Source organism: Alosa alosa, chromosome 1, assembly GCF_017589495.1.
Source record: "Alosa alosa isolate M-15738 ecotype Scorff River chromosome 1, AALO_Geno_1.1, whole genome shotgun sequence".
NCBI classification, from domain to species: Eukaryota; Metazoa; Chordata; class Actinopteri; order Clupeiformes; family Clupeidae; genus Alosa; species Alosa alosa.
Window position 1 is genome coordinate 37,286,781 of NC_063189.1, and position 26,466 is coordinate 37,313,246.

The 26,466-nt window shown below is 42.4% G+C and overlaps 1 protein-coding gene across 1 annotated transcript in view; it reads right to left on the bottom strand.

Annotated features, from left to right (window-relative positions):
• Nucleotides 1-14,727: 14,727 nt before the first annotated feature.
• The window catches only part of galntl6 (polypeptide N-acetylgalactosaminyltransferase like 6), a 38,384-nt gene continuing 26,645 nt past the window's right edge, over nucleotides 14,728-26,466 (bottom strand). Inside the window, exons 6-10 of the mRNA XM_048252237.1 lie at nucleotides 24,725-24,832; nucleotides 23,966-24,187; nucleotides 18,137-18,253; nucleotides 17,523-17,672; nucleotides 14,728-15,653 (exon numbers count right to left, since the gene is read on the bottom strand). Of these exons, the coding sequence (XP_048108194.1) occupies nucleotides 15,486-15,653; nucleotides 17,523-17,672; nucleotides 18,137-18,253; nucleotides 23,966-24,187; nucleotides 24,725-24,832 (765 nt within the window). The 3' untranslated portion in view covers nucleotides 14,728-15,485. The remainder of the gene's footprint in view (nucleotides 15,654-17,522; nucleotides 17,673-18,136; nucleotides 18,254-23,965; nucleotides 24,188-24,724; nucleotides 24,833-26,466) is intronic.

A 26,466-nucleotide genomic window follows, 5' to 3' on the forward strand; every position in this document is an offset into this window, starting at 1 on the left:
TCTGGCCCCTGTCTTCGCTGAACCCCCAGTTTGCTGTGAAAAGGGCCCCTACCCTCAAGGATAAGTTGGTAAGAAACTAGATGTACCGCATAGCGGTACAAAATATGACCGCCGCTCAGTCCTGTACATCCGTTCTGCGAAAAATAAATCACACTTCAATTTGTCTCCATATTTTACTCCATCCCCCACTCTTGAAACTTTTTGTGTATGCTTGTTTGGCATGCCTGAGTGTGTGTGTGCGGCTGCACAGAAAGTACCCTACTGGTGCTGAAAAGGTGAATAGATTGTAGAATAGCCAAAGATGTAGAATTGTTATAAAACCTTTAAAATCTCTAAACAATCACAAGTAGGGCAGTTCATCACAGTTCATCCATTGCAACTGGATTGATGAAAGGTCACTTACACCTGTAGGCTACATTGTATTTGGGGAAAAGCAAAAGGTATCAGCATAATGTTATTTATTTATTTATTTATTTATTTTTTATGTATTTTTAAACAAAAACATCTCTGTCAGTTCCATGCCGTTTTCAACAGCTATCAAAAACAAAGGTCATTTTTGGATGGATGGATTTTTTGTGAATGTTTCTTCTTCTACATAAGATTTTAGTCATCTTTAGTTCATGTAATACTTTTATTGTCAATGCACAAATTAAGTAACAGTAGTCTGAAACGTTATTGTTAATGCACAAATTAAGTAACAGTAGCCTAGTCTGAAACGAAATGCTGTTTTACATCTAACCAGTGGCGCAAATAACTGACATGTCCAAATGGGCCTTGATGAAATCGCCGCTAGACTGTTCATACACATTTTAACGGGCCAAAGTTGAAGAGCTTTGTCCGTTATTGTTAGTGCAAATATAGGCTGATTCATGTTCCCTTGCATTGTTTAACTGAGGTCCATGGCTAGTCTGGCTTTCATCAGACCAAGCTCAATCTTTTAAGAAATCAAAAAATAAATAGCGGCAGATCAGGCTGGGTTCACCCACACTGTAAAAAGTTTAACGTAAAATTTACAGCAACTTGATGGCAGCAAATAACCAGCAAGTTGCTGTATTTCACTCTACAGTACACCTACTGTATATGAAATCACAGTACCTATGCCTGATACTGTAAATGCAAACTACAGTAGTACTACCAGTGCTGTAATGTATACAGTATTGAATTGTCTACCGTATTTTTAATCACAGTACTTATGGATCATACTGTAATTTAGTACAGTAGTAATACCAGTGCTGTAATATTATATACAGTAATTTTGGGAAATTCATATCCTGCTTTATCTACAGCCAGGATAAATTTGACTAGGCCTAGGTATGGTTTAGGCTACACAAACTTGCATAAATGACCATTGACAACTTGTTATCAGTTTGAAAAGCAAGTACATTTATTCACTTTTTTCGTTTAGAAATTTTCATGTGCTGCATCCTAACGTTAGACCAACGGTTGCAGTCAGCCTGATCCACCACCAGTAGCAGAGTGGAAGCAGCACCTAGCAGAAATAGAAGAAAAAAGATAAACAGTGTTAGATAACAATTTCAACTGAAACTGAAGGCTACTTACAAGTGAAACTTTAGAATAATCATTTATATATATACTGTATGTTTTTGAGTTTACTGTCAAAATGCCAGGCTGAAGATGGTGTTAGCATAACTCAGTTTCAAGAAGGTATATTTAGCTGCTAACGTTAGCCAGCTGGGTGAGCTCATTGATGTTTGCTTGCAGCAACACATAGATATATGTACTGATTACGATGAGTTAACGTTACATAAGTTAGCTGGTAGCAGCTAAACCCCCACGTTAACGTTAACCAGCAGCACATCATCTTCAGCCTAACATTGTGACAGTAACATACTAGGCCTAGCACTACTAGCGAATGTTTTATATAAATTATATGAATATAATAAACTGTAACTTACTGAGAACTAAGGTAGGCCTAATATAAATGAGACTGCCAAAACGTTAACGTAACATAAAACATTAACGTTAATGCCACCTTCACAGCAACAGCAACTATGATAGCTAGCCTAACGTTAGAAGCTACTTATCGATACTTAGTTGATCCAACAAGCATGGATGAGTTTGTAAGTTAGACAGTACAATACATAGACTGTACACATGCCCGAATTTAATGTGTACAATTTCACAATGAAACATTAACGTTACATAAATAAATGCTTGCTTACCATTAAGGTGGAGCTGCGAACTTGTCAGAGTGCTGAACACCGTTGGTCTGACTGACTGAACTGTTGCTCAAAATGATCTCCCGCCCGACGGACAGTTCAAACGTCGCCGCTACGGTGCACGCGTTCAATCACCACGCGTCAAATTTCCCAGTAAACCATATATCCATGACTTTTCAATATCTTTTCAAAATGATGATTTGGATGGAAAATCCAACATAATATCAATGTCACCTTGCTATCTGGGAGCTTAACTTTGTATTTATGTGCAAAAAGAAAACAGAAAACCCTAACTGATTTTTCCGCCATGTTTTTTCAAAATTTTCAAAAGCTGACAAGTGAGGGAGGAGTCAGATTTATTACTGTGTTATGATTAGCAGCAAATTTTTTCTGTAGTTTGACCATTTTTGACCATAATTCATAGCGAAACTACAGCAACATACTGTATTCACAAATACAGTACATTTTTTTCAAAACAGCAGTGATGCTGTGAAAATCACAGAATCTTGTTACAGTGCAGCCTAGTCCATAGGCACCCGATATTGTTTAATTTTCCGATTGAGATATAGCCTACACGCTCTGGCTATTCTAAATGCAAAAATGCATCAGGGAGTTATGACAAAGCGGTAACTAACAAACTAGATCCTAATAGAAAGCTGTTAGCTTCCCTAAGCTACAGGTAGGATTATAAGGTAGGCCTATTGACAACATAAATTGTCAATAGGCTATGCTAACGACACAAATAAAATCTCCTTTGGAAACCAATGGCTTCGCCTTACAGTATCAAAGCGGACTTAAACTGTCATATAGCGCTGAAAAAGTTGTAATAACATTCACGCAGCTCCATGAGTCAAGGAAAGCGAAATGAAGTAGCCACTTCTAAATGGGACCCACTACACAGTAGCTTAAGGTGTTTTGCTAAAGCAGCCATAATGAAATGAAGGTGTCATTGTTTGGATACTTCACACACACGCTTTTTAATTTCACAGACTACAACTACCAAGCTGTAATCAAAGCACATCGATTCCCCTCTCACCCCTGCACGCGCCTTAAAACAAAATAAACAGGCGTCTCAGTCTCACGCATGTATAGGCAAAACTGTATCAGACCGGTTGTAACATTGGTAAATCTTCCATTGCACAGAATGATTTTGTAACGTGCAATAAATGACAGTCGAAAGATACAAACAGTGCTGCTATACATTTGCTTGGTATAACCGCATTTATAGTTTTCTACAAATGCAATAAATCAAATGCCTCCATCACTCAACCAACGCTTAACGGTAACATTACCTAGGTCCTTATTGATATTACAAGATTAGCGTTACCTGCAGTAAAACCAAGCATGTCCGATAAACATCCTCAGATTTATTTAGGCTTCAAGAAGAAATGGGAATTACACTTCATGTGAACATCGTCCCTATCCTTATTAGATGTTAGCTGCGGTAAATTACAGTCCTTGTATGAAGCGTCCATTGTTTTTCCAACCCACTTTTTAACTTCCAACAAAATTACGTCTCACTGCAACGATGCCATCTAGTGGACAAACGACTACTTGTCGCCAATACTGAAAATGCAGCCATGATGATGATGATGAATATTTATTTTGGCTTTCTTTTTAATCCTACTGATTTTCATTTTTACGGGGGCAAATCACAAATGAGTGATTATGAGCCAGGTTGATGTGGGCCCTTGAGACCAACATACCATAAAGATTCACAGAGAACTGTGTCTGCCCTACCCTCCTTTCGGGGGTCCAGTCCAGCGGGGGCTGCAGATGAAAAACGAAAAATGGCGGTTCCATGCTATCCATGTGGGGGTACATGCCCACCAAGTTTTGTGTACCCGGTCTTTCAGTGTCCGGGAATCCTTGTTGGTGTATGTCACTAAATGTACACATAAATTATTTTATTGTAAGGCCCCCATGAACGAAAAGTACACAAAACTTGGCATGCATTCAGAGGGTGTCATAATGATCCTACACTTTTAATTTCGTTGCAGTTTGACCTTGTCAGCCAGAGATATTGAGATGAAAACACCTAATTTTTTGCTTTTTAATTTTTAACTAGGTGGCGCTATACATGAAATAAGTGGTAATGGGATGGGTTGACATGCCCCTTAAGACCAACATACAAAAAAGGTGGACCTCCTAGGCCCTACGGTTCTCGAGATATTCACAGAAAACTGTCTCCGGCCACCTACAGGCCAGTTGGTGTATAGTAACATAAATTAATTTATTGTGTGGCCCCATGAACGGAATTCCACAAAACTTGGCGTGCATACAGAGGGTGTCATAATGATCCTACACTTCCAATTTCGTGCAGTTTTGACTATGTTAGGTCACAGATACCTTCAATTACACCACCTCATTTTTACTTTTTGTGTTTAACTAGGTGGCTATACATGAAATGAGTGGTTATGGAATGGGTTGACATGGCCCCTTGAGATCAACATACAAAAAAAAAAATGGTCCTCCTAAACCCTACGGTTTTGAGATATTCACAGAAAACTGTGTCTGCCCTACCTCCCGGTCTTTCAGTGTCCGGGGAATCATTGAAATTTGGACATGCGAAAAAAAAAAAAAATCTGACTAAACCTATATGACCGCCCGGCTAAATAGGGCGGTCATAATTACATCTCTGCTCCCAAACCAAAAACGTTCCTGACCAAACTCACAGGCACTTTTCAGTGTGGCGCCTGTAGACACTGCCCACACATCAACAAGTCAACCACATTCATGAATGCAACTGGTACTAAATCTTTTCATTGTAAACAATTTGCCAATTGCAACTCTACTCATGTCATATATCGTCTTGACTGCAAGTGTGGCTGTTTCTACATTGGCCTCACTAAGAGGAGACTGAGGGACCGCTTTGGAGAACATAAGTATGCAATCAAAAACAAAAATTTGAACTATCCCATCGCCAAACACTTTCAGTCCTCCTCACATTGGAACCCTACAGAACTTAAAGTAATGGTCATTGAGGTCATCCAAAAGGACATCAAGGGTGGGGATAGACTGAGAACATTGGCCCAGAGAGAATCCTTTTGGATTGACACCTTAGAGGCAGTGATCTTTCCTGGACTGAATGAGGAACTGGACTTTTCTGTGTTTTTTATGAGAGAAAAAAAAAAACCTGATATGTACTTAGTGTACTGAACTGTAACATACTCATTGTTTCCTGCTGTTCCACTGAGGTGTATGTGAGGGATCTGCCACTCACAAGGAACTACATGGGTTTTTTGACTGTTTCTTTGTCCTAAGCATGGCTGTGCTAATGTTAGTGATGCTTTGTACATTGGTATGGTCTTAACTACACATCAACTTGAAACATGCTATGTGTAGTGCTCTAGTGGTATTTAACTTTAACATGTCATGTTGTGTCATTTTGTCTCTATGTCTTGTTGTGTCAAATTTGTGTCGAACCAGTCACGTGATTGGATCTCATGACTTTTTGGAAAGGTGAAAACACACCTGTTTGATACTGTTTTAATCAGCCCTGAAGAAGGTCGCACGCGACCGAAACGCTTTGGCTTGATGTCCCACTCAGAAAAATAAAGGACATTTAACTTTACTTCAGACGTGCCTCGGACCCTCTCTCTGCTCTCTACTTGTATTCCTCTGGACACCGATGAGCACCTGAAGTTTCACTGACTACCCACAGACGCAACTCTACCCCTCTCTCTCTCTCTGCACAAACAAGCTTTGTTCAGTCCGACAACACATCGACAGTCTACCATGTCAATCACCAAGGGGGGACGAGGTCCCCAATGCTGAACCGCCTGACCAGACAGATCTGGCTGTGGGCGAATGCACACCTGCTATCGCTGAGGGCGATTTATTTGCCTGGGAAAAATAACTGTGTGCCCGATGTCTTGTCCCGGGGCGGGCCCTCATGGGGGAGTGGCATCTGAACGAGGAGGTTGTTCAGATGATCTGGAACACCTATGGGCAAGCAGAGGTAGATCTGTTTGCCACCAGCGACACGACTCGCTGTCTGAAGTGGTTCTCACAGCGGGACGAACCAGGGTCCCTGGGACAAGATGCATTAGCCCAACATTGGCCAAATCTGAGGCTGTACACCATTCCACCGTTTCGGTTGCTTTTGCAGACGCTCCAGCGAATACGGATGACCAACCAGCCAGTACTTCTGGTTGCACCATATCGTGTCCACGGCCCTTGGTTTTACGTTCTCAAAGTGCTCCTGACGGGGCTGCCCAGCCCACTACCAGTCAAGGCAGACTTGTTGACCCAGTTGAATGGCCGTCTGTGGCATCATCAACCGCCGAAACTGAAGCTTTGGGTCTGGCCCTTGGGAGGTCATGCAACGTACTAGACTATTCACAAGGGGTCAGGGACACTATTCTAAATGCCCCGTCTACGCGCTTACTATATAGTAATAGATGGAAGTTCTTTTCAACTTGGTGCGCTGAGCGTAACATTGTACCACAAACATGTTTATTGGCAGACATCTTAAATGGCTGCTCTGCATCCACCCTGAGAGGTTATGTGGCAAATATGTCGGCCTACAGGGGCTCAATTGAAGGGTCTACAGTAGGAACGCATAGGATGATAGTGGCCTTCCTGAAAGGTGCAAGGCGTTTGAACCCACCTCGTAAATGTTTTGTTCCTCAGTGGGACCTCAATACTGTGTTGAACAGCTTGTCTTCCCTATGAACCTTTGGAAGAGGCAGGCGTTAAATGGCTCTCAATGAAAACAGCTTTCCTGCTGGCAGTTGCTTCCGCAAAAAGAGTTAGTGAGTTGCATGCTCTCTCTGTCAGCCCACAGTGTCTGCAGTGGCGGCCAGAGTACTCGCGAGTAACATTGTGGCCGAATCCTGCATTCCTGCCAAAAGTCTTAGGTCCAGATTATGTCAACCGACCCGTTACGATTCTTGCTTTGTGCTCTTTTGACAATACGCAAAACACAGACCTTTGCCCTGTCAGAGCACTTAGGCGATATGTGGCAGCCACGGGAGCTTGGCGGGCCACTGACCAATTGTTTGTGTGTTTCAGTGACCGATGTAAAGGGGCAGCTTTGTCAAAGGACAGATTAGCTCACTGGATTACAGAGACTATTACTTATGCATACTCTTCTACCAGTCGTGATCGTGATTACGCCGGGTCCTGTGAAATGTCATTCCACTCGTTCTGTGTCTACTTCTTGGGCAGCCCTGCGGGGTGTCAGCCTACTAGATATTTGTTCTGCTGCGACATGGACGTCGTTGTGCACATTTTCCAGGTTCTACAGGTTCAATGTTGCTTCAGGTTCCCAGTCTTGTGTACAGGCAGTATTGAGCACTGTTTCGCCTGTTCAATTGACCTCTGCTGTGGATAACAGCGGATCAGGTTTGTGAGTGTGCGTAAGCCTTGTCTCCGCCTGTTGATAATAATAATAATAAAAATGAAAAAAAAAAAATGTAAAATTACAAAAAAGTAAATAAAACAAAAAGTACAAAACTGAAGTATTTCTTGTTTTTATTGTTCTTTGCTCTATGCCATGTAAATAGTGACACCGTACATGTGTTTGGGCCCTCGTGACAGCTTGGACATAAGTCTTCCACACAGTCTAAACTGCGCCATCTGGCGGTCTGGAGACAAGGAAGTAGAATGCTGGTTATGTATGCAACCGTGGTTCTACGACTGGTGGAAGACCGCCAGATGTATAGGTCATTTGGGCCTCTGATTCTGGCAAGAAAAATATTAATACTCGAGTTAAGTACACATAGTAAATGTACTGTCCACCCCTGTTGCCGAGTGTCTGTTAACAGACATTGCACATACAAAAAAAGCCTACAACTTGGGTTGGTGCACAGTACATCATCAAGATGTGAATAGACCTAAGATTAGAGCTATTCCTTGCAAATACGTGGTAGTTATGGTAGCAAATGTCTAGACAAGTAGACAATGTGACTCATTCTTCATCTTTCAATAATGAGGCAACAACCTGTCTGTTTTGTCTGTTTTGGTTGCTAAACACACCATCTTAACATAGTTTGAGACGGACAGAAATACTAAAGCCTTGCCAGTCTTCTGTCTGACTCACATCAATATTATCTCATGCATTACAGGCCTACCACATTTCACTGCTTGATTCAATGAAAAATCACTACTGAACATGGACATCGCCATAGGTTACTTCAGTCATGTTGACAATGGAGAAAACATATCCATATTAGCATATACATGGTTTCTGATAGAAATTAACATGTTTGTGCATTTCCCTTTCTTTACTTAGTTATAGCCCATGTTCCACATAAGCAGGTGTAAGTGAAGCATATTTATTTGTAGAGCTAGACTCTGACTTGGCTGATATTAAGCCAGGTCGACGGCCGTTGGATGGACGGCCATTCTGGACTTTTCCAGAATGTCCAGATTGCCAGTCTGCCCCTGTTGTCGCCCCTTAGAGAAAACTAAAGCTGACAGTGGGTGTTCTGCCTAGTGGCGAACAGGCACACGTGGGCCCTGTAAAACCACAGCCATATTTGACAACTTCAGGGTGGAGACACCAGTCTGCCACCCGAGGATTGTCCCTCGATAATAGGTTTGTGCCACAATTGAGATGACCTGGAACATGAACCCTTCTGAGGGACAGAAGGTTCTCCACAATTTGCAGACGATACAGAAACAGAGAATGCACGTCTCCCTAGCGATTTCCATATGCCATAGCTGTGGTGTTGTCTGTCCTGACCAGCCAAAAACATTGACAGTTCTAACTCATTTATGATAATACCACCAGTTTCCACCCCTTTCGATTCAAAATTCGAAAATAAAGACCGGGAGCATTCACTGCCTAAATTACCTGATTATACCATGTACATAGTTTGTTACTGTAATGTTGTGCTCCCCATTTCCACCCACTTGCTCGGTGCCTCAAGGTGTTACAAAGAACATTAAAATGTGGTGAATTGAAAGCCACTGTGATGGCTGTCATCCTTTGTGTCTGCTCCCCTAAATTCAGGATCAGGTGTGCCGTGGGCGGGGCAACCGCTCAACAGCTGATTGGCTACTCCAGTATGCAGGTGTAGCCGGACATATTGGGAGTTCGCTCATCTCGATGCCTCTTTCTTTCATTCCACACTGGAACATGCAACAGGCAAACAGCACATTCCATGAATCCCAACACCACTGACCCTCTAGCTGACTCGTTACTTTGATCCGGACAATATTGATTGAAATGAAAAACCCGACTTTTCATTGCACCTTGCAAACCTCTGTCCCCCTTTATTGTTTCGGCTTCCCTAGGCTGTAGCAGCCACATTCAAGTTTTATCCTCCCAAGACCTAGCCTAGAAATCTAGACGCACCCTAGCGGCAGCAAATGTAATTTGCAGCCAGGGTCGTCTAGCAACTCTCTGTTGACTTGCGAGCTGGAAAACCAAACTCTGGTTTAGGCCAGTGTTTCTCAAACTTTTTTTCTGGAGACCCACTTTTTAAAAATTACAGACCATCGCGACCCATTCACTTCAGAGCAAACAATCATCCACCAATATTGTTTTATTGTTTTAGGCCACAGGTTCTCAAACTTTTCTATGCCCCCCCACCAAAACTATAGAAAATGGATGTGCGAAATTCAGAATTGAATTGAGAAACAAGACTCTTAAATTTCAGTTCAATTCTTTAAATTTAAATTTGAATTGAGGGAAAAAACAGGATCTAGAGTTACAATTCGGATTAAATTTGAATTAAAGGAAGTAGAATTGAAATTCAGTGAAATTCAAAGACATGAATACATAATTTAAGTGAATGAAGTAAATGAAGCTTTACAGTATATGTCACAGGACTCTGATGCTTGGTTTATAGGCTACGGAGTCTGCATGTGCCTGGAGCTTTGCTGGAAGGGCTGGAGGGCGAAACCCACTTGTCCGTTTCACACCCACAGTTGACGCTGGTCCTGATGGAGGTCCATGGAATTCCCCTCTGCTGCTGTTGGGATTCAGGCCTGGAAAGCCTCTGCTCTGCCCCAGTCATTGCATCAACTGCATTGCCAAATAACCCCTCCACACTCACCAGGGCATCATTGGCAACCATTAGTTTGTGCTGAATTTGGTAATCAACTTGTATTGACTTCTCCTAGTAAGGTAGCAGTAACCAGGAGAAGAATTCAGGTAATGCACTGACGGCTCAAAACGTTTTTTACCCCTTCTGTACACTTATTAAGTTATAAATATAACTGTTTGTATAACAGTTTGTCTGCAGAGCCCCTCTCCACAGTTTTAGAAGTGTAATGATATTGTGAGCCCTGTCAGTGGCTTAACCCTTAAGCAAAGATCCTTGATTACTAGCAAGATAGAGCAACGTAATTCGTTACTATGGGAGCAAAACGGGACAGTTCCGGTCTGCATAAGTGGGAGTGTCACCCTACGTCACTAAATAAACTTTCTCTCTTAATAAGCAATAAGAACAAATAAACATAATTGTGTTCACAGTATTATTGTATATAATCGTGTATGATACCAATGAATCATTCTTTAGGACATGATATGAATAATTTAATTAGTCATGTGAACCGAGCTAGCTTGCTAGCTAACGCTAGCTTAAAAATGCTATACAAGTGGATGGGAGTAGCTATGGCAATAGTACAGCTATCGCTAACAAGTGACTAGTTGAAGGACTTCGCTTAAACTTAATATACTGTTGCAAATTCACTTGAGCATAAACTATCCACTTTAACTAATGTCAGTAATGTTATTCAGCTAGTTGTCATTTCAAAGAAATTACACTTCTCCGTTTAAAATGTTACCTTAGCTAAGAGGCTAGCTAGCATGCTAACAACCGACAGTAACTGGCAGCAGCATGGTCTGACATTAGGTTATTTTATTACAAATCCAACACTAAAAAATTACACTTTTAGGCTTGAAATGATCCCAAACACTTACAGATTATGACAACATTTTTCCAAAAACCTCAACAAATCCAGAAAGACATAATGACCAATTTATTGGTAAAATTCCACAAGTCTCCATTGACATTAGTGCAGCGAGGGTTTACTCTGGTCTGCATAAAGGGGGATTTCCCCCCCCTCCCCCTTGCAATAATCGAACGTGGAAATTGTCGAACGTTTGCGCCTCTCGCTCCGCTTTAACCCTCTCTGCCTTAAGCACTGGTGTGACAGGAATGTTGAAAATTGAACATTCTAAAGAATATCTGGAATGGTTTTTTTTATGGAATTTAGAATCTTACTTTGCTGCGGAACAGAATCTTCAGAACCCCTCTGGTCACTAATGGGCCGTGGCGCAACTGGCTGGGGCACCTGCACCATACGCCAGTGACCCGGGTTCAATTCTTCCTGTCTGAATAAATTCATAAAAATCCCCAAAAATATATTTAAAAAAAAGAATTCTCAGTAGATTGGTAATGCTATTGGTGCTGTCTGTAACACATGGAAAGTGAGCATTGCAACACCCATGGTTATCATGTTGAATAGTTAAATGTTTGGTGGTACTGTAGTGTGACATGTCCTGTCATTTTGGATTATACTTGTGTGTCTCATAGATTGTTCCAAAAAAAAAAAACATCATTAGCAGCGTGAAATGGTGAATGTTGATTTCCCACAGGAAAACAAAATTTGAAATGATCTCACCCATTTCTCCTAAAGGCCCCTTAGGAGAAATAGGAAGATAAGAATATATTGGAAAGAAAAACATTTGAGAAATAGCCCTCCTCCTGTCTCAGGCTCAGCCCATATCAGCAGATATCAAAATACTCTCTTCTCAATCCATTCTTATCTCTCCTTATGTCTCCTCAGGGGCATGAGAGACAGTTGAGATCTTAATATCTGATTTATTTCTTTTGAACAAAGAAAAGACCATATTTTTTCCTTTGAGTATGCCAATAACTCATTAACCATAAATCATTGCACTTAAGAACATGGCTTGAGATGTTGGTAGACTTTAATGTGTGAATAGCTTTTTCTCCTGGTTAGAAGAGAGATTTCAAATCTAGCATTAATTCATTCCATAATTCTATTTAATAATTGGGTAACACTTTACTTGACGGGTGAGTGTTTCATTAGACATGATTCAACATTCATACCAAACATTTCATGAATGTGGAGGACAGAACGACAACAACTTGTCAAAATTAAAGTCCAACATTGTATTTGTGTAACCTGGATAACATTCATTTAATCTCTCTAGTCTTTGTAAATATTTCATGAATATCTTATGAAGTCTACATTTAATGTCACTTTACTATACAAGTTGTGAAGTATTCGTAATCACCGAGTTTAACACTGGGAGGTAAACTAGCCTACATTCAGCTGACCTGTATTTGTGTAACCTGGAACGGTTGGACATTCCCAGTAGCAAAAGATGAGAAATCATCTGCAAAGGTTACATCATAAAACAAATACATTTTTATGAAACAAAAATGATTTGCTTGACCATGTTCTGTCTTTTTGGCACTGTGAGTAGCCCATTGACTCAGATGTGATCAGGTAGGCCTAAGAGGTTTGCACCAAAAACGGCAATGCTGCTTTGCGATTTGGGACTTTCATTTTGACAAGCTCTCGTCGTTCTGTCTTCCACATTCATGAAAGGTTTGGTATGAATGCTGAGTCATGTCTCATGAAAGTCATGAATGCTTTATGTGCAGTGTATGACAGCTACTATGAAGGTGTTATGAACTCACCCGTCAAGTAAAGTGTTACCAATAATTGTATAAGCTTTTGAATTTTGAGCAGTGAACTCATTCAGTGTTTCTTGCTCCACTGTTTATGGAAGCTTTGTGTTTACAGACTACCTTTGCATATCAACTGATATGTACTTGTTAGCTAGTGACCCTGAAGACACATAACTCTCAGGATGTTCTAGGGCAGTCATTGAGACAACCCAGAAGAACCAAAAACAAAACAATGATAATGGAAATGATCACAGTAGTGTGTGACCTGTATTCCTGCCATATGGATTAGCATTACCCTGTGTAGTCATGTCCTATTCTGCTGTTGAGTCAAACTCAATGAACCACCTCACTGCATCATGGCTTAGGACCAGGGGTGTAGAGGTAAAATAAGAGGTGGGTAAACTATAAATTCTGTGATCATGGCAAGGTGGATTTTTAAAAAGGCCATTCAGAACATGTTTGATGATGGTGGAGGTTATTGTCCAGTGTTTATAACACCATCAGTGGTATTAAATGATTCATAGAGTGTTGATGAGTGCACATATTGTGAATGTGGATAATACAGTGTGATTTTTGAATGTTTGAATTTGCCACTGGTGAATAAACTCTGATAAGAGATGGATAAACTCTATTTTTGAAATTTAAGAGGAGGTTACTTGTGTTTAACCTCCACTACAGCCCTGCTTAGTACATGATTTAAGTGCATAATACTCCATGTCATTTTTTGTGCCAAGACAATCACAGAGTTCGAAACAGCACAGACAAGGACCTCATCATCAAATAGAGGGCCAGGAATGCAAACTGGGAGAAGAAACTCTATTATACATATATTGACACATGGCACAGCTTCTGGTAAGTAGTGTGAATCAGGGCCAAGCATAATATCAAGCTTAAATGACTAAACCTAAAAAACCCCAGCAATTATAATGTTTTGTGTGTGTATACGCCGCTGTCCAAGGCTGGGCCCACTGACTCTCTCTTTCTCCTTCCTACACTCCTGTTTGTGATTAGGTGAGACAGATTAGGATAGTGAGGTCAAATGGAATAATAGATCATTGGCCTAAACCAATAATTGAATAAATCTATAGATTTATAAAAAGTAAATGAGTCACCCAACCTCTGTCAAGCAGTTTAATCAGTCAGCGGAATTATTTTCCCTCAGTGACTTCTGTACCTTTATTTATGCGTACTGTATGATTCTAAACAGTAGGGGGAGCCCTAACACCACTTCTTACAGACACCATCAAGACAAGAGAGACAGCCTTCAAAGACATTTGCAACAAAGGTGGGGTCCAAACCATCAAGTAAGTTCCAAGTCACTGTGGTGAAATTCAAGCAGGTCAAGTAGAGTCCTGATGTAAGTCAAATCAATGCTCAAATTCTAAAACAGAATAGATTCACACGTCATCCACATATATCAATAATTTTTCTTCATTAGATTCTCTTTGAACGAGTCCCATTTAAACTGCATGGCTTTTCTCTGTGTCTCCACTGCATACTGGCCAGGTTTGCGTACATTGCATTAATCACTCAATCATTTTTCAAAAACAAAACAATGTCTACAAATTGTATAGACATTTCATTTAGAAAGTCAAGTCCTTTCGAGTCATTTGATTCCAGTCAAAGTCAAGTCTCAAGGCACGAGTGTAAAGTCAAAGTCAAGTCAAGTCTTTTATCAATGTTTGTCAAGCAAGTCTCAAGTCCTGAAGTCCTCAAATTTGGACTTAAGTTGGACTTTGAACTTAATTCAGACTTAAGTCAACCCATGTGACTTGAGTCTCCGACCTCTGATGTCCAACCTCTCCTTACTTATACCAGTGTGTTGTGCCATCAATATTAAGATGCGCCCCCACTCCACCCCTGTACTTCCACTCATGCAGACTTTTATTTTGCTTTGTTGGAAATGAAGCCTGAACAAAAACTGATTCCGGAGCAATGAGCCAAAAAATCACTTTATCAGCAGTTTGAATCTTACTATCACAGGAACCAGAAAAAAGAAACTTAAGTATGTACATAACAATAACTTACATTGATAAAACAAATGACACAGAATAAATACAAAATAAATATACATCAAAACAACCATGTAAAATAAATAGTGATACAAAACAATGTCTTTCTTTCAGAACCTCTCACCAAATCCAGCTTCACTATGCGTCTTCAGAGTATGGAGCAACAGTCTTGAGGTGACTGGGGCAGAAATCAAATTCAAATTCCTCCTTATTTATCATGTATTCAGAGAGTCAGATCAGTATGTGATCTCATAACTAAGAAAGAGTGTGTGTAAGAGAGAGAGTTAGAGAGAGATGTCGGCACTCCGCATTTTCCTTGACCAGCAAGGGCTCGTTATGGTCCTACATGGGACTCATCAGCCACACATCTCACAAAGCCACTGCAGTCTCCACGGCTTTGGACTCTGGGTGTAGTACTTTTGATCCACTTTGGTCTAACTCCCAGAGCGTAAGGGCCTCAGACAGATCAAACACACACACACACACACACACTCACACACACACACACACACACACATGTGCATGTATGCAGACATGATCCACACAGTTAGTTAACTGTTCAGCTCTGCTGCTAAGATCTATCGCTGAGGACCCTGTGAGGTCTGGGAGACAGCTGCTTGCTTGGCTGCCGTGTGTGTGTTAAGGAGGCAGGATGGAGGCTGTCAGCATGCCTAGGAGCTGGCGGCGCTGTTGAATTTGTCCAAAACGGTGGCATTGACTCTCTGGAACAGCCATTGCTGCGTCTTCGACAGTGGGTCGCACTTGTTCATGAAAATCCTCTTATCGCTGAGGCTGCTGTCCATACAGCCGCTGCTTACCTGGTGGAAGAGTGATTTATCCTACAATCCAGAGTAGGAGGGGGCATTGGAAGAATTAGAAACCATAAAATGAAAGCAGCGAAAATAAATGAGAAACACAGTCACTGTGACTTTGTCAGTGGAATAAATCCACATCTCTTATCTCACTTTTTCTTTAGTTAGATTAGAGAGGTTGTTTCAGGGAAGTACACACAGTCAAGCATTTTTTTCTTCCAGACAAAACATTTCACTCAGCCTGAGTAGCTAGAGTGTAAAAATAAAATTACAAGAGCACGATGGAACAGACGATCTATTTTGGGACTTGAGAGGCAAAGTAAAGCATGTTACAGGCTTCTTCTGTAATTGCAAGTCTGTAGTTTGCCTGCACTCTCTCATTCATTTAAAACATACACTGAACCCCTGTGGAATACTGACAGAAAATAATAATTGTATGATGAATGGTTTAGATCAAACTTGCCCTTTTGAGCTCCCAAAACTCAACCCTCTCAGAACGAAATCTCTGATTACAATTTTCTGCCCTCAGTAGAAGCCTTCATTTCACTATTCTATGATTACAAACACACAGTAATTGTCATTTTTTTTGTCATTCTGGTTTAAATGGTTAGGTAATGAGCTCATAGATTCAGTTGGAACAAAGTATTATGTGCAGTGCAGCCCAAATAAATGTGGTTCCTCATGCCTTCCTCAATAAGATTGGTTCTGTTCTGACCTCTTACCACCCGGCACAACAATAACAAACCAGCTAATCTCTATGATGCTTACATCAGCTAATACCCATATACTGTATAACATGGGTATTGTTAATTACATCTTTACAAGGTCAATGTCAAAGTTATTCAGATGCGACAAAGAGGAGGAAGAAACTTTATGGCCCTAATATAACTGGACTAGTTTCCACTAATTAATATTCCCTATTTGGGTTTGCTATCCTTACTCGTTTTGCATGCAATTAAAGGAGTACATTCAGTGGATATTAAATAGAATGCACTGCAGCACTGATTAATGTATACTATTGTCATGTGTGAATAGTAAACCTATATTTGATCAAACCAAATTATTACAAAAATACATATGAAAGCAATTACATTGATGGTCTACTTAATAGCTTTTATCCATCGTACAACCCCCCCCCCCCCCCCCCCCCCAGATACAGTACATCCACTATTAGATTTAATGTTCATGCCAGCATGAGTTGCAATTAGAGGATTGGTTCCTTCCTCTTCCTCTTGTGCTGTATTTTAAGTAGGGTAGTTTTTATGAGTTTGGATGGCTAAGCAAATATTAGTCCTATATCTAATATCACAACCTTATTATGGTCACTGCAGTATATCATTTACATAGCAATCAAGGTGATGTACTTAATGGTTTTAACAGGGCTTTGCTGTAAATAGGCCTATGTATCTCAGTTATGCAGGTGTAAGCAAAATGCTAAATATTTTGTTGTTATGAAGCAGTGGCGGCTGCTGACCAAATTATTTGAGCAAAGCCCCCATCCAACACAGCAACTCACCCACATTAGCTGGTTAGTCTACATTATCTAGAAATGGACAATTCAAATGACTTCTAGCACTTGCTGATTGTAATATTTTCATAGGAAGTCTTGGTCTCCTCACTGATTTCACTTTTAATTTCTCTTCATGGCATGTGATGTTCATCACTCTGTGAGGTAAACCTGGGTAACAATGAGTAACACTGTGCAATACTGCATCTATGTGTATAGTCTCTACAGTTTGTAATCTTTTGTGCAGTGGTCGTCCTCTGGCCTCTATTGTAGGTTAATATATGTAGATGAGCCCCTGCTATGGTGCCTACTACGGGATCTTGGTTTAAAGGAAGGTCAGCAGGTTGCCGTGAAATGGCGGCGCTCTAATGCAGATTGATGGCTGTTACCTTGCGGTAGCTCCAGTGCTGATTGCCCTTCATTCCGTGGCAGTCGTACAGTGTGACGGGGCTGCTCTGGGAGATGGCATCGAAGCAGAACTTCCTGGTGTGGAGGGGGTCACCGGGCCGGATGTCTTCCCGCCAACCAAAAGTAAAAATCTAACGGGGACAAGGGATGCAAGGCTCAGATCTGTCAGCCTGACAGTTAGTAACTTACATTTGTTTATTATTAACGTAAGAGACATGATATTTTTCAGCCAAGCAAGAACCAACACTAAAGCTGTGTATTTCCTGATGCCCTGCATGATCTCAACCTCCTCCAAGTGCTGCTACTGACAGTGATCCAAAGCACAAACTTCCCTCCAGAGTGCAAGTGGAGCCCCAGACAATAGCCATCAAGCAGCTCGTGGGAGTCTATGAGGCTGCAATTTGCCCAGCATGGATCTCTGTCTCCACTGTGAGGTTGCGGCACTGCCATCGCCCGAGCAGCTGTGCTGAGCGAGTCTGTCTGCTGAGTCACAGCTGAGTGGTGTGTGTGTGTTTGAAATCGCTCTCTTATTGTACACTTGCAATCCCAACAGCAGTGTGTGTGTGTGTGTGTGTGTGTGTATATGGTGCCTTACCTGTTCATGTGCCCACGTGCGCTCAGCCCCCTCTTTCAGACAGGCGTCCAGGCGCAGTTCTGTGCCTGTTGAGCCATGCTTGGAGTCGATACACAACCCTGACGCCACATTGCGTATCTGTGGGAGACACACAGACACAGATCCTGCTTCAGTTACCGGCTCACAGCACACCGTCACTTGATCTCTACACACCAAAAGGACCTAAATAAGGTAAAGGCAGAAATGCTCTCCCATGCCCTTGATGCGCCCCCATCCCCTTCTTCTTTATCCTGACTCAGCAGAAAATCAGCATTTTTAACAAGTGATTCATGATCAACAGTCCTCTCCTCTTCCCCTGGCACAATCTGCTGTGTGTGTATAGTTCGTTTCATTTCAGTGCCTGCTGAGAGCAAACTTTCAAAGCCATTTTTTGATGCACAGTCGCATTTGCCTAATTCTCTTTAAAGCATTCCGGCAGCGCGCTCGGCAGTTTCGAGGTGCGTCTCCATAATGCATGAGGCTGGGATGTGTGCATGTGAAATGGCCTAAGCAGGACAGTGCCAGGTGTCCTGTGCCTCCATGCGTGACTCGCTCACACCCCCAGGTGCTGACCCCCCCCCCACTGTGTCCCTCCAGCAAGGTGAAAGGGACCCCTGCCACAGCACAGCACACACGCAGCGCCACAGAACCGGTGCTGCATCAATGCTATGTTTTATTTTCATTCATTCTGTACCACCCACATGTGCCACTAGGGGGAGGCATGAGCTACCATTTGCACTTTAGTATGTTTCGGATGCAGTTACGGTGAGTTATGGAGGATCCTCTTCCTCTTTTACTTTCTCTGACTTATGCATGGTTTGTATAGTAGCTCCCAATGGCATGGATATACTGCAGGACAGTGCTGAACACATTAACCATACAGCTTACAAGTGGACTAAGAGACTGAATAGAGATGCATCATTTGGTTTATATAAAAGCTTACAGGAATAAAAACATGCAATGTCTTCTATAAGTGCAACTACACTGTTAGGACTGGCATATTTTATTGTCAATGTCTGTGATTAGCTGTACTAGGCAGATAAAGATGTAGCCAGCATTCAATCTAACTATTGATCTTATTCTAAGACTAAATTTGTTACAGTGTTTATGTGTTTATATGAGCTGTTTATGCAATATTCCATTTATATTCCTGTTTATGTTATGGAGCACATTCCGATTAATGACTGGAATCCAGGACATGCATCATCAAACACAGTCTATGTGTAGCAAAAGACTGCCAAAACTCCAATAAGGAGTTAGGCTAAAGCGCACTGAAAGTACTTCATCAGGTGTTTCCAAAATATTTTCTACTTCGACAAATGAATGTTGCTGAGAGCTACTCATGTTTGATATTAGTGGTAGTAGCATGTAATCACAGTTATTGAATAAGCTTTGTTTATGCATTTAAGGCTCCTTTCAAGTACTTTACTCTGTCTGCTACTTGGAAAGCCTGGGAAAATTGCTGTGGATTTAGGTGAAGTGGAGATTGATGTCACATCGTTATGACTGAGGCAGAGGCACAGATACACACACACACACACACACAAACAATTCCTCACAAGCAGTATAATTGTTACTTATATTGGCCCGGTTATTTTTCATAGTCTTTGTCAACTCTGGTGTGTCCTGGGTAGTCTGCAATATATCACCTCATGCCCAGCCTACATTACTGACTAACCAAACCTCTAGGGTGCAGTGTCATTTGATTAACTGGCAAATAATGATTTTGTATCAGAAGGGTGCAGGATGTCTGAATTTGAGAGCTACCTGTTGAAGACGCCTGGTCACTCTGAGTATGATTAATTGGGTTAATGAAGATAATTACAAAACAACATTTAGGCTACCTGACACTGCCTTACCAGTAGGAGTATTGACTTAATCTTAAAATCGAACTTGTGCTGTCCACATCATTGCAGAAAGTGTCTCTATCATCATCAGACATTTTAGTCGTTAATGTGATAAAGGACTGACAGGTGTAAGCCTGAGCGTAAAGTCAGGCCATTGGCAAATGCTCCCTTGAACAGATCCATTCACAACACAATTTCTTTTCACACTAATCACAGCACACTATTTCCTTCATGGTGTGCAAGACTGAGTCAAACAGGTGTTGTTGTTTTTTTCTCTTTGCTCTCTCTCCTCCCTCCTCCAGTGTGGAAACGAGCTATTTTAAAATGTGGGAGAGCGGCTCATCCTGATGTGTGACAACTCAGTGGCAGTTCCCTTTCTTACAGCTGGCGCGGGTGCAGAATTAACACTGGCCTCTCCACAAAAGCCTCCTTTAAGTGACTATTATTGCTTCCAATTATTTTGTGACAGGCAACAGCGTTCCCTGGTTGTGTTGTGTCACACTTCCAAATGAGGTACCGGCACAGAAAACTGAAGAGCACGGGCAAAACAAATGGAACTAAACTAGAAGAAAAATGGAGGGTCAGATGCACATGCCTCCTTCGTAGCCTCTGGTTGTAAATGTTTATTTTGATTCTTTCCAGGGGGGAAAAAAAACAGAATGGAACACATGCAATTTATTTTTGTTCCCATTATCAGGCTGCCTCTCCCTTGTGTCAGCCAGTGAACGATATATTCAGGCCAAATGATTTGACCTGTTTTTCCCATGGAAGCAACTATGTCTATTAGAAAAAGTCAATTGAATGGTGGATGACAATTTACTGCAAGACCCTTTTTTTCTGTGAGGTCACAGCAGCAGGAATGTGCAGTGAGCTGTTGCTTCCTCCATACTTTCCCAAGGTAACAATGGTTTTAGAATGACATTAACCCACATTTAGGAGAATAATGAAAAATAAATGACTACTACATTTAACTGTTCTGAAGCCAATTCCAGAACTCTGAGAAATCAAATCCTTCAATTATACTGCTATGGACGATTAATTGTTAGTAACCCCTGCTTCCCAACCTACCAATCTTCTGAGATGTGTTTAAGTCTGTATAACATGCCACCTAGACTGACAACCACTATTCAAATCCTAGAAGACTAAGTCCCCGAGACAGCCGATGACTGCATCATCTCTGACTGCTTCCTCTCAGAGGGACTTGGAGAGGTGCTTGGAGAATCCGTAATCTGCCTGGAGGGAAGGGGGCAATAGGGACAGGGCTGGGGGAGGAGGCGGGGGTGGGGGCCCTGAGCAGACACCCGACAAACTATTTACCCAGACTGCCACTCAGTGAGGCAAAGGGGTCAGGCTGAATTTGACCCCCATCCTCTGACGGAGAAGTGCAGAGGATCTGATTTGTGCCCCACGCCTTCCTCCCTTCCCCACATCTCTCTCTCTCCCTCCCTTCCCCACATCTCTCTCTCTCTCTCTTCCCACATCTCTCCCTTTCCCCACATCTCTCTCTCTCTCCCTTCCCCACATCTCTCTCTCCCTTCCCCATCTCTCTCTCTCCCTTCCCCTCTCTCCCTCTCCTTCCCCACATCTCTCCCTTCCCCACATCTCTCTCTCCTCTCCCCCCCCACATCTCTCTCTCTCTCCCCTTCCCCATCTCTCTCTCTCTCTCCCTTCCCCACATCTCTCTCTCCCTCCCTTCCCCATCTCTCCCCTTCCCCACATCTCTCTCTCTCTCCCTTCCCCACATCTCTCTTCCCCCTCCTCTTCTCCCCCACATCTCTCTCTCTCTCCCCTTCCCCCCACATCTCTCTCTCCCTTCCCCACATCTCTCTCTCTCCCCTTCCCCCCACATCTCTCTCTCTCCCTCTCCCTTCCCCACATCTCTCTCTCCCTCTCCCCACATCTCTCTCTCTCTCTCTCCTTCCCCACATCTCTCTCTCTCTCCCTCCCCCACATCTCTCTCTCTCTCTCCCTTCCCCACATCTCTCTCTCTCTCTCTTCCCCACATCTCTCTCTCTCCCTTCCCCACATCTCTCTCCCCCTTCCCCCACATCTCTCTCTCCTTCCCCACACATCTCTCTCTCTCTCCCTTCCCCACATCTCTCTCTCTCTCTCTTCTTCCCCCCACATCTCTCTCTCTCCCTTCCACCACCTCTTTCCCTCTCTCTCACTCTTTCTCACACACTCTCTCTCTTCCTCTCTCTAGGTCTGAGCCACAGGGGTGTCTGTGAATGCCCAATGAGGCTCTTTTATTGTGCTATATATCAGCACGGATGACAAGCCCACAGCCTGGAAAGCCTGCAAATGAAACTATCAACCTGACAGTAAAATTACTATCATTTCGCTGCAGGAAAGAGGATATTTACTGTGCATAAATTCCCCCTGAGCAGGCTGAGGAGATTTACAGTCCTCTGTCCCTAAAGGCACTCACCCTCCACCCCCTAACTTATAGAGAGAGGTGCAGGAGGGAGGCCACTGTGTTCATGGCTAATGGACCTTCGGAAAGTGGCTAGTGCACCTACTGGAGACAGGAGCAAATAGTTATTGCCATTATCACTGTCTATGCAGAATACCATGCTGGGACAACATGAAATGTGCCTGCCAACGGCAGACAATGGAATCTAATTAAATGTGATATGAAATTAATTACTTTTTGTCCTGACTGTTTCGTGTCTTTGACACATTTCAGCATGTAAAAAAGATGATGTTTTGCCAGCGCAGGAGGAATTAATTAAGCAATAGCGTTTATGAAGCAAATCTATCAGCCCTAATTTAAACTTCCATCAGAGTGGGTTTGGAGCAAGGGAGATATCCAGAGACAGAAAGAGAGCAGGAGGAAGAGAGAGAGTAAGTGCACATGAGAGACAGAAAGAGAGACACAGAGAGAGAGAGAGAGAGAGAGAGAGAGAGAGAGAGAGAGTGAGTGCACATGAGAGACAGAAAGAGAGAGAGAGACACAGAGAGAGAGAAAGAGCGAGAGTAAGTGTACATGAGAGACAGGGAGAGAGAGAGGCCAAAATGATGAACAACTAATCCTTACCCCAAGCCCGTCTCCGTGCTTCCCTCTCTCCTATACGACAGGTGAAAAATAATACAACCTAAATGGCTTGTCTTGGGATCATGGTGCTAAATAATAAAAATGTATACCACAGAGCAGGTTTGTTTATGGATGGGGGGAATCAGTGAGGCAAACTCTATTTTGCCTGCCTTTCTTTATGTATATGTATGTGTATGTGTGTGTGTGTGTACGTGCACATGTATATTAAAATAGGGCCCATAAATGGGTGGCCTGCCACCTGCCTGTTCTAAAATGAAAAATGCATTACATTTCAGCCCACAGTGCATCCCATAAATCAGCATGCATCTCCCCGTAGCCTTGGTGACATCCACCTGTGGTGGCGGTGACGGGGGTTGTGGAAGGTGAGGGCGGTGGGGTGCGGAGCTCAGCCCTGTGTTTGAAATGCATGACCGTGCAACACAACAGTCATGGAGAAGTTATGCCCTCTCTCAAATAGAGTGGCGTGAGTGCTAGCTCAGGCCGCGGAGAGGGGGAGAGCGGAAGAGAGAGGCACAGGACCGATGCGCCTTAGGGAACCAAGCACGTTAAAAACACTAGGCGTCTTCCACCAATAACACGGAACTGGGAGGCTGGACATGGATGTCTTTTACAGGATTCTGTGGTGGGACTCTAAGTCATATGAAAATAAAGTCCCTTTCAGCAATGAATAAAGCTCCACTGCTGCATGGTTAAAGTATGGAATATTACCGTAAGAGATGATGTGTGTGTGTGTGTGTGTATGTGTGTGTGTGTATGTGTGTGTATCTGTGTGAGTGTGTGTGTGTGTGTGTGTGTGTGTGTGTGTGTGTATCTGTGTGAGTGTGTGTGTGTGTGTGTGTGTGTGTGTGTGTGTGTGTATATGTGTGTATGTGTGTGTGTGTGTGTGTCGCTGTGGCGGAGCTGGCCCACCTCTCCCCAGGCAGCGGGTAGTGGCTCCACAGGAGGGTAGTACTTGGGCAGGTCCCAGGCCACGTTTTTCATGTACCACTTGAAGTCTTTACACTTGAGGTGCTTGCGCAGCTCTTTCTGTGCGGTCAGGTCCCCGGTGGAGAGGTGCCGGTACTCCGGCCTCCGCTGGTAGATGAACTCGGTATACTCATCCATCCACGTCTCTGCCACTCGCTTCAAATTCTGAGAGAGGAAAAACAGACAGACGAGAAGAGAGAGATACGGAAAGAGAGAGAGAGAGAGAGAGATTACTACAAATGCTGCTACAACTAATTCAAGGGGTGTTTGTGCCTCCTACTGCAGTCTATCAGTACCAATAGTTGCTGCCTTCCATCATTTTTATAGTTAACAGACTTCCTTGAGACTGGAGAAAAGCTGATGGGTGTGTGAGAGCACAGGATCACTACGTGCCCGGGGTTCAGGTCTAAATTTAGTGCTAGTTAATCAGCACATCCTTAGGCTGCCAACGACACCCACAGCAAAAGTGAAGAGCCGTGCTCGGAGAGTGTTACATGGCACAGCGGCTCTATCCTGACGGGACTTCTACTGTCATTACCTCCACACCGGGACACAGGATACAGTTCGGATAATGATGTGAGTATGGTACCGCAGCATAGTAGGACTGGACTGTGTCTTTTTTTGTCCATCTGGCTGTTACAGAAGCCAGCTGTAAGGGTGTAAGGGTGCGTTGAGAAAAGGTTGACTTGCCCACACACTCACTCTTGCCAGGCTGGTCCCAGAGGGCACTTTGTAGGGCACGTACTTCCTGTAGATGTGCCCCACTCTGGAGCAGGGCACATCGTACATGCTGCCGCCACACATCCACACCTGGGGAAAATAAGACACACACACACAGAGAGAGAGAGAGAGAGAGAGAGAGTGTATATAAATGACATTTTTTTTCAACTGCTTACACGCTAAATTTTTGCTTGTCACACAATTTTGTCTTGCCATACAATTTTGAAAGACAACAATGTCTTTCAAACATCATAACCCCACACCAAATCTGCAAAAACATACACTTATTCTCAGTGTTTGACTGTGTTTTCAATTACCTAAAACACATTTTTCAAAACACCAAACACAATTTTCTACCTAACACACACAAATCTAACAGGAAGTAACTTGAATCAAAATGTCACACTTATTTGCCACTTATTCACACTTAGTCCTCAATGTATAAACACTCATTACTTTACTGAACACCATCCGATCATTGCCTTAGTATAGGCCAATGAATAGATATACTCTATACAGGTATAGACCCTTCTGTTCCTTTATGGTTGCAATGTTCAGAACAATGAAGATACATGAATTGGACCCTACAAAAAGTCGACTGAACCTAAAACTTGTCTTTTGTCCCCAAGTTACCATTAGATCAATGTTGTTTTCTGTGCCTCCAGAAATGCCTTAAAGGAGAATTCCAGTGTGATATTGACCTAAAGTGTATTGAAACATGATACCGAGTGTGAACGTATGTCTCATAGCCCATCTCGGCTTGTCCCCTGCAAATAATTCAGTGAAAATAATTCAGTGGAAATGCATGGATTCCAGTTTCTTCCAGTAGCAGCAACTGGAATCCATGCATTTCCACTGAATTATTTTTAGAATCTGATCCCTTATCATACCTGTTCATTCTTACTCGTTGCTCGACTTATTGTGACTAAATTCAAGATGGCTGCAAACGCTAAACTTCGTGAAGATACTGTCTGTATAAATCGTCTTGTAAGTAAACTACCAGTGCTTTTCAAAGTTCTCAATGTCTCGTTTTAAATGTCAGGGCCCTCGAAGTCTACCAATGAAGTGTGGAGATACATTGAGCCTCGTAAATGGGTGTAAAACAGTGATTTGTTTGCATGGCTAGCCCGATGCGAAGCACCACTATTGAAAAAAAGCTGTTGGTAGCATCGGCTAACTTTGCGCCAGATTTTGGAGTGCAGGGGACAAGCCGAGATGGGCTATGAGACATACGTTCACACTCGGTATCATGTTTCAATACACTTTAGGTCAATATCACACCGGAATTCTCCTTTAAGAACGCACATGTTTGTTTCTGCAGTTGAAAGGGTCTATAGGCCTATGAATATACAATGATGTATCCAAAATGTCATATTGGTGTAATGAGTTCAAGCAACTGAGAACTTTCTTCAGTCAATGGGTTTTAGTGTTTTAGCAACTGAGAAAAACTGTAATTTTTGCCACTTGTGTTTACCAGTATGGATGGCATTAGAGTGCAGAATGTGTTTTGAGAATGAGAATGTGTTCAAAGTTTTGCTAAAGATTGTAAGTGAGATCTGCAAATCTGCAAATGAGATCTGTGTTTTACCATGTGAAATGGTTTAAGGTATTGACAACAGACTGAACAATTAGCTTAATGAGTTCAAGCAACTGAGAACGTTCTTCAGCCAATGGGTTTTAGTGTTTTAGCAACTGAGAAAAACTGTAATATTAAAAAGACTGGG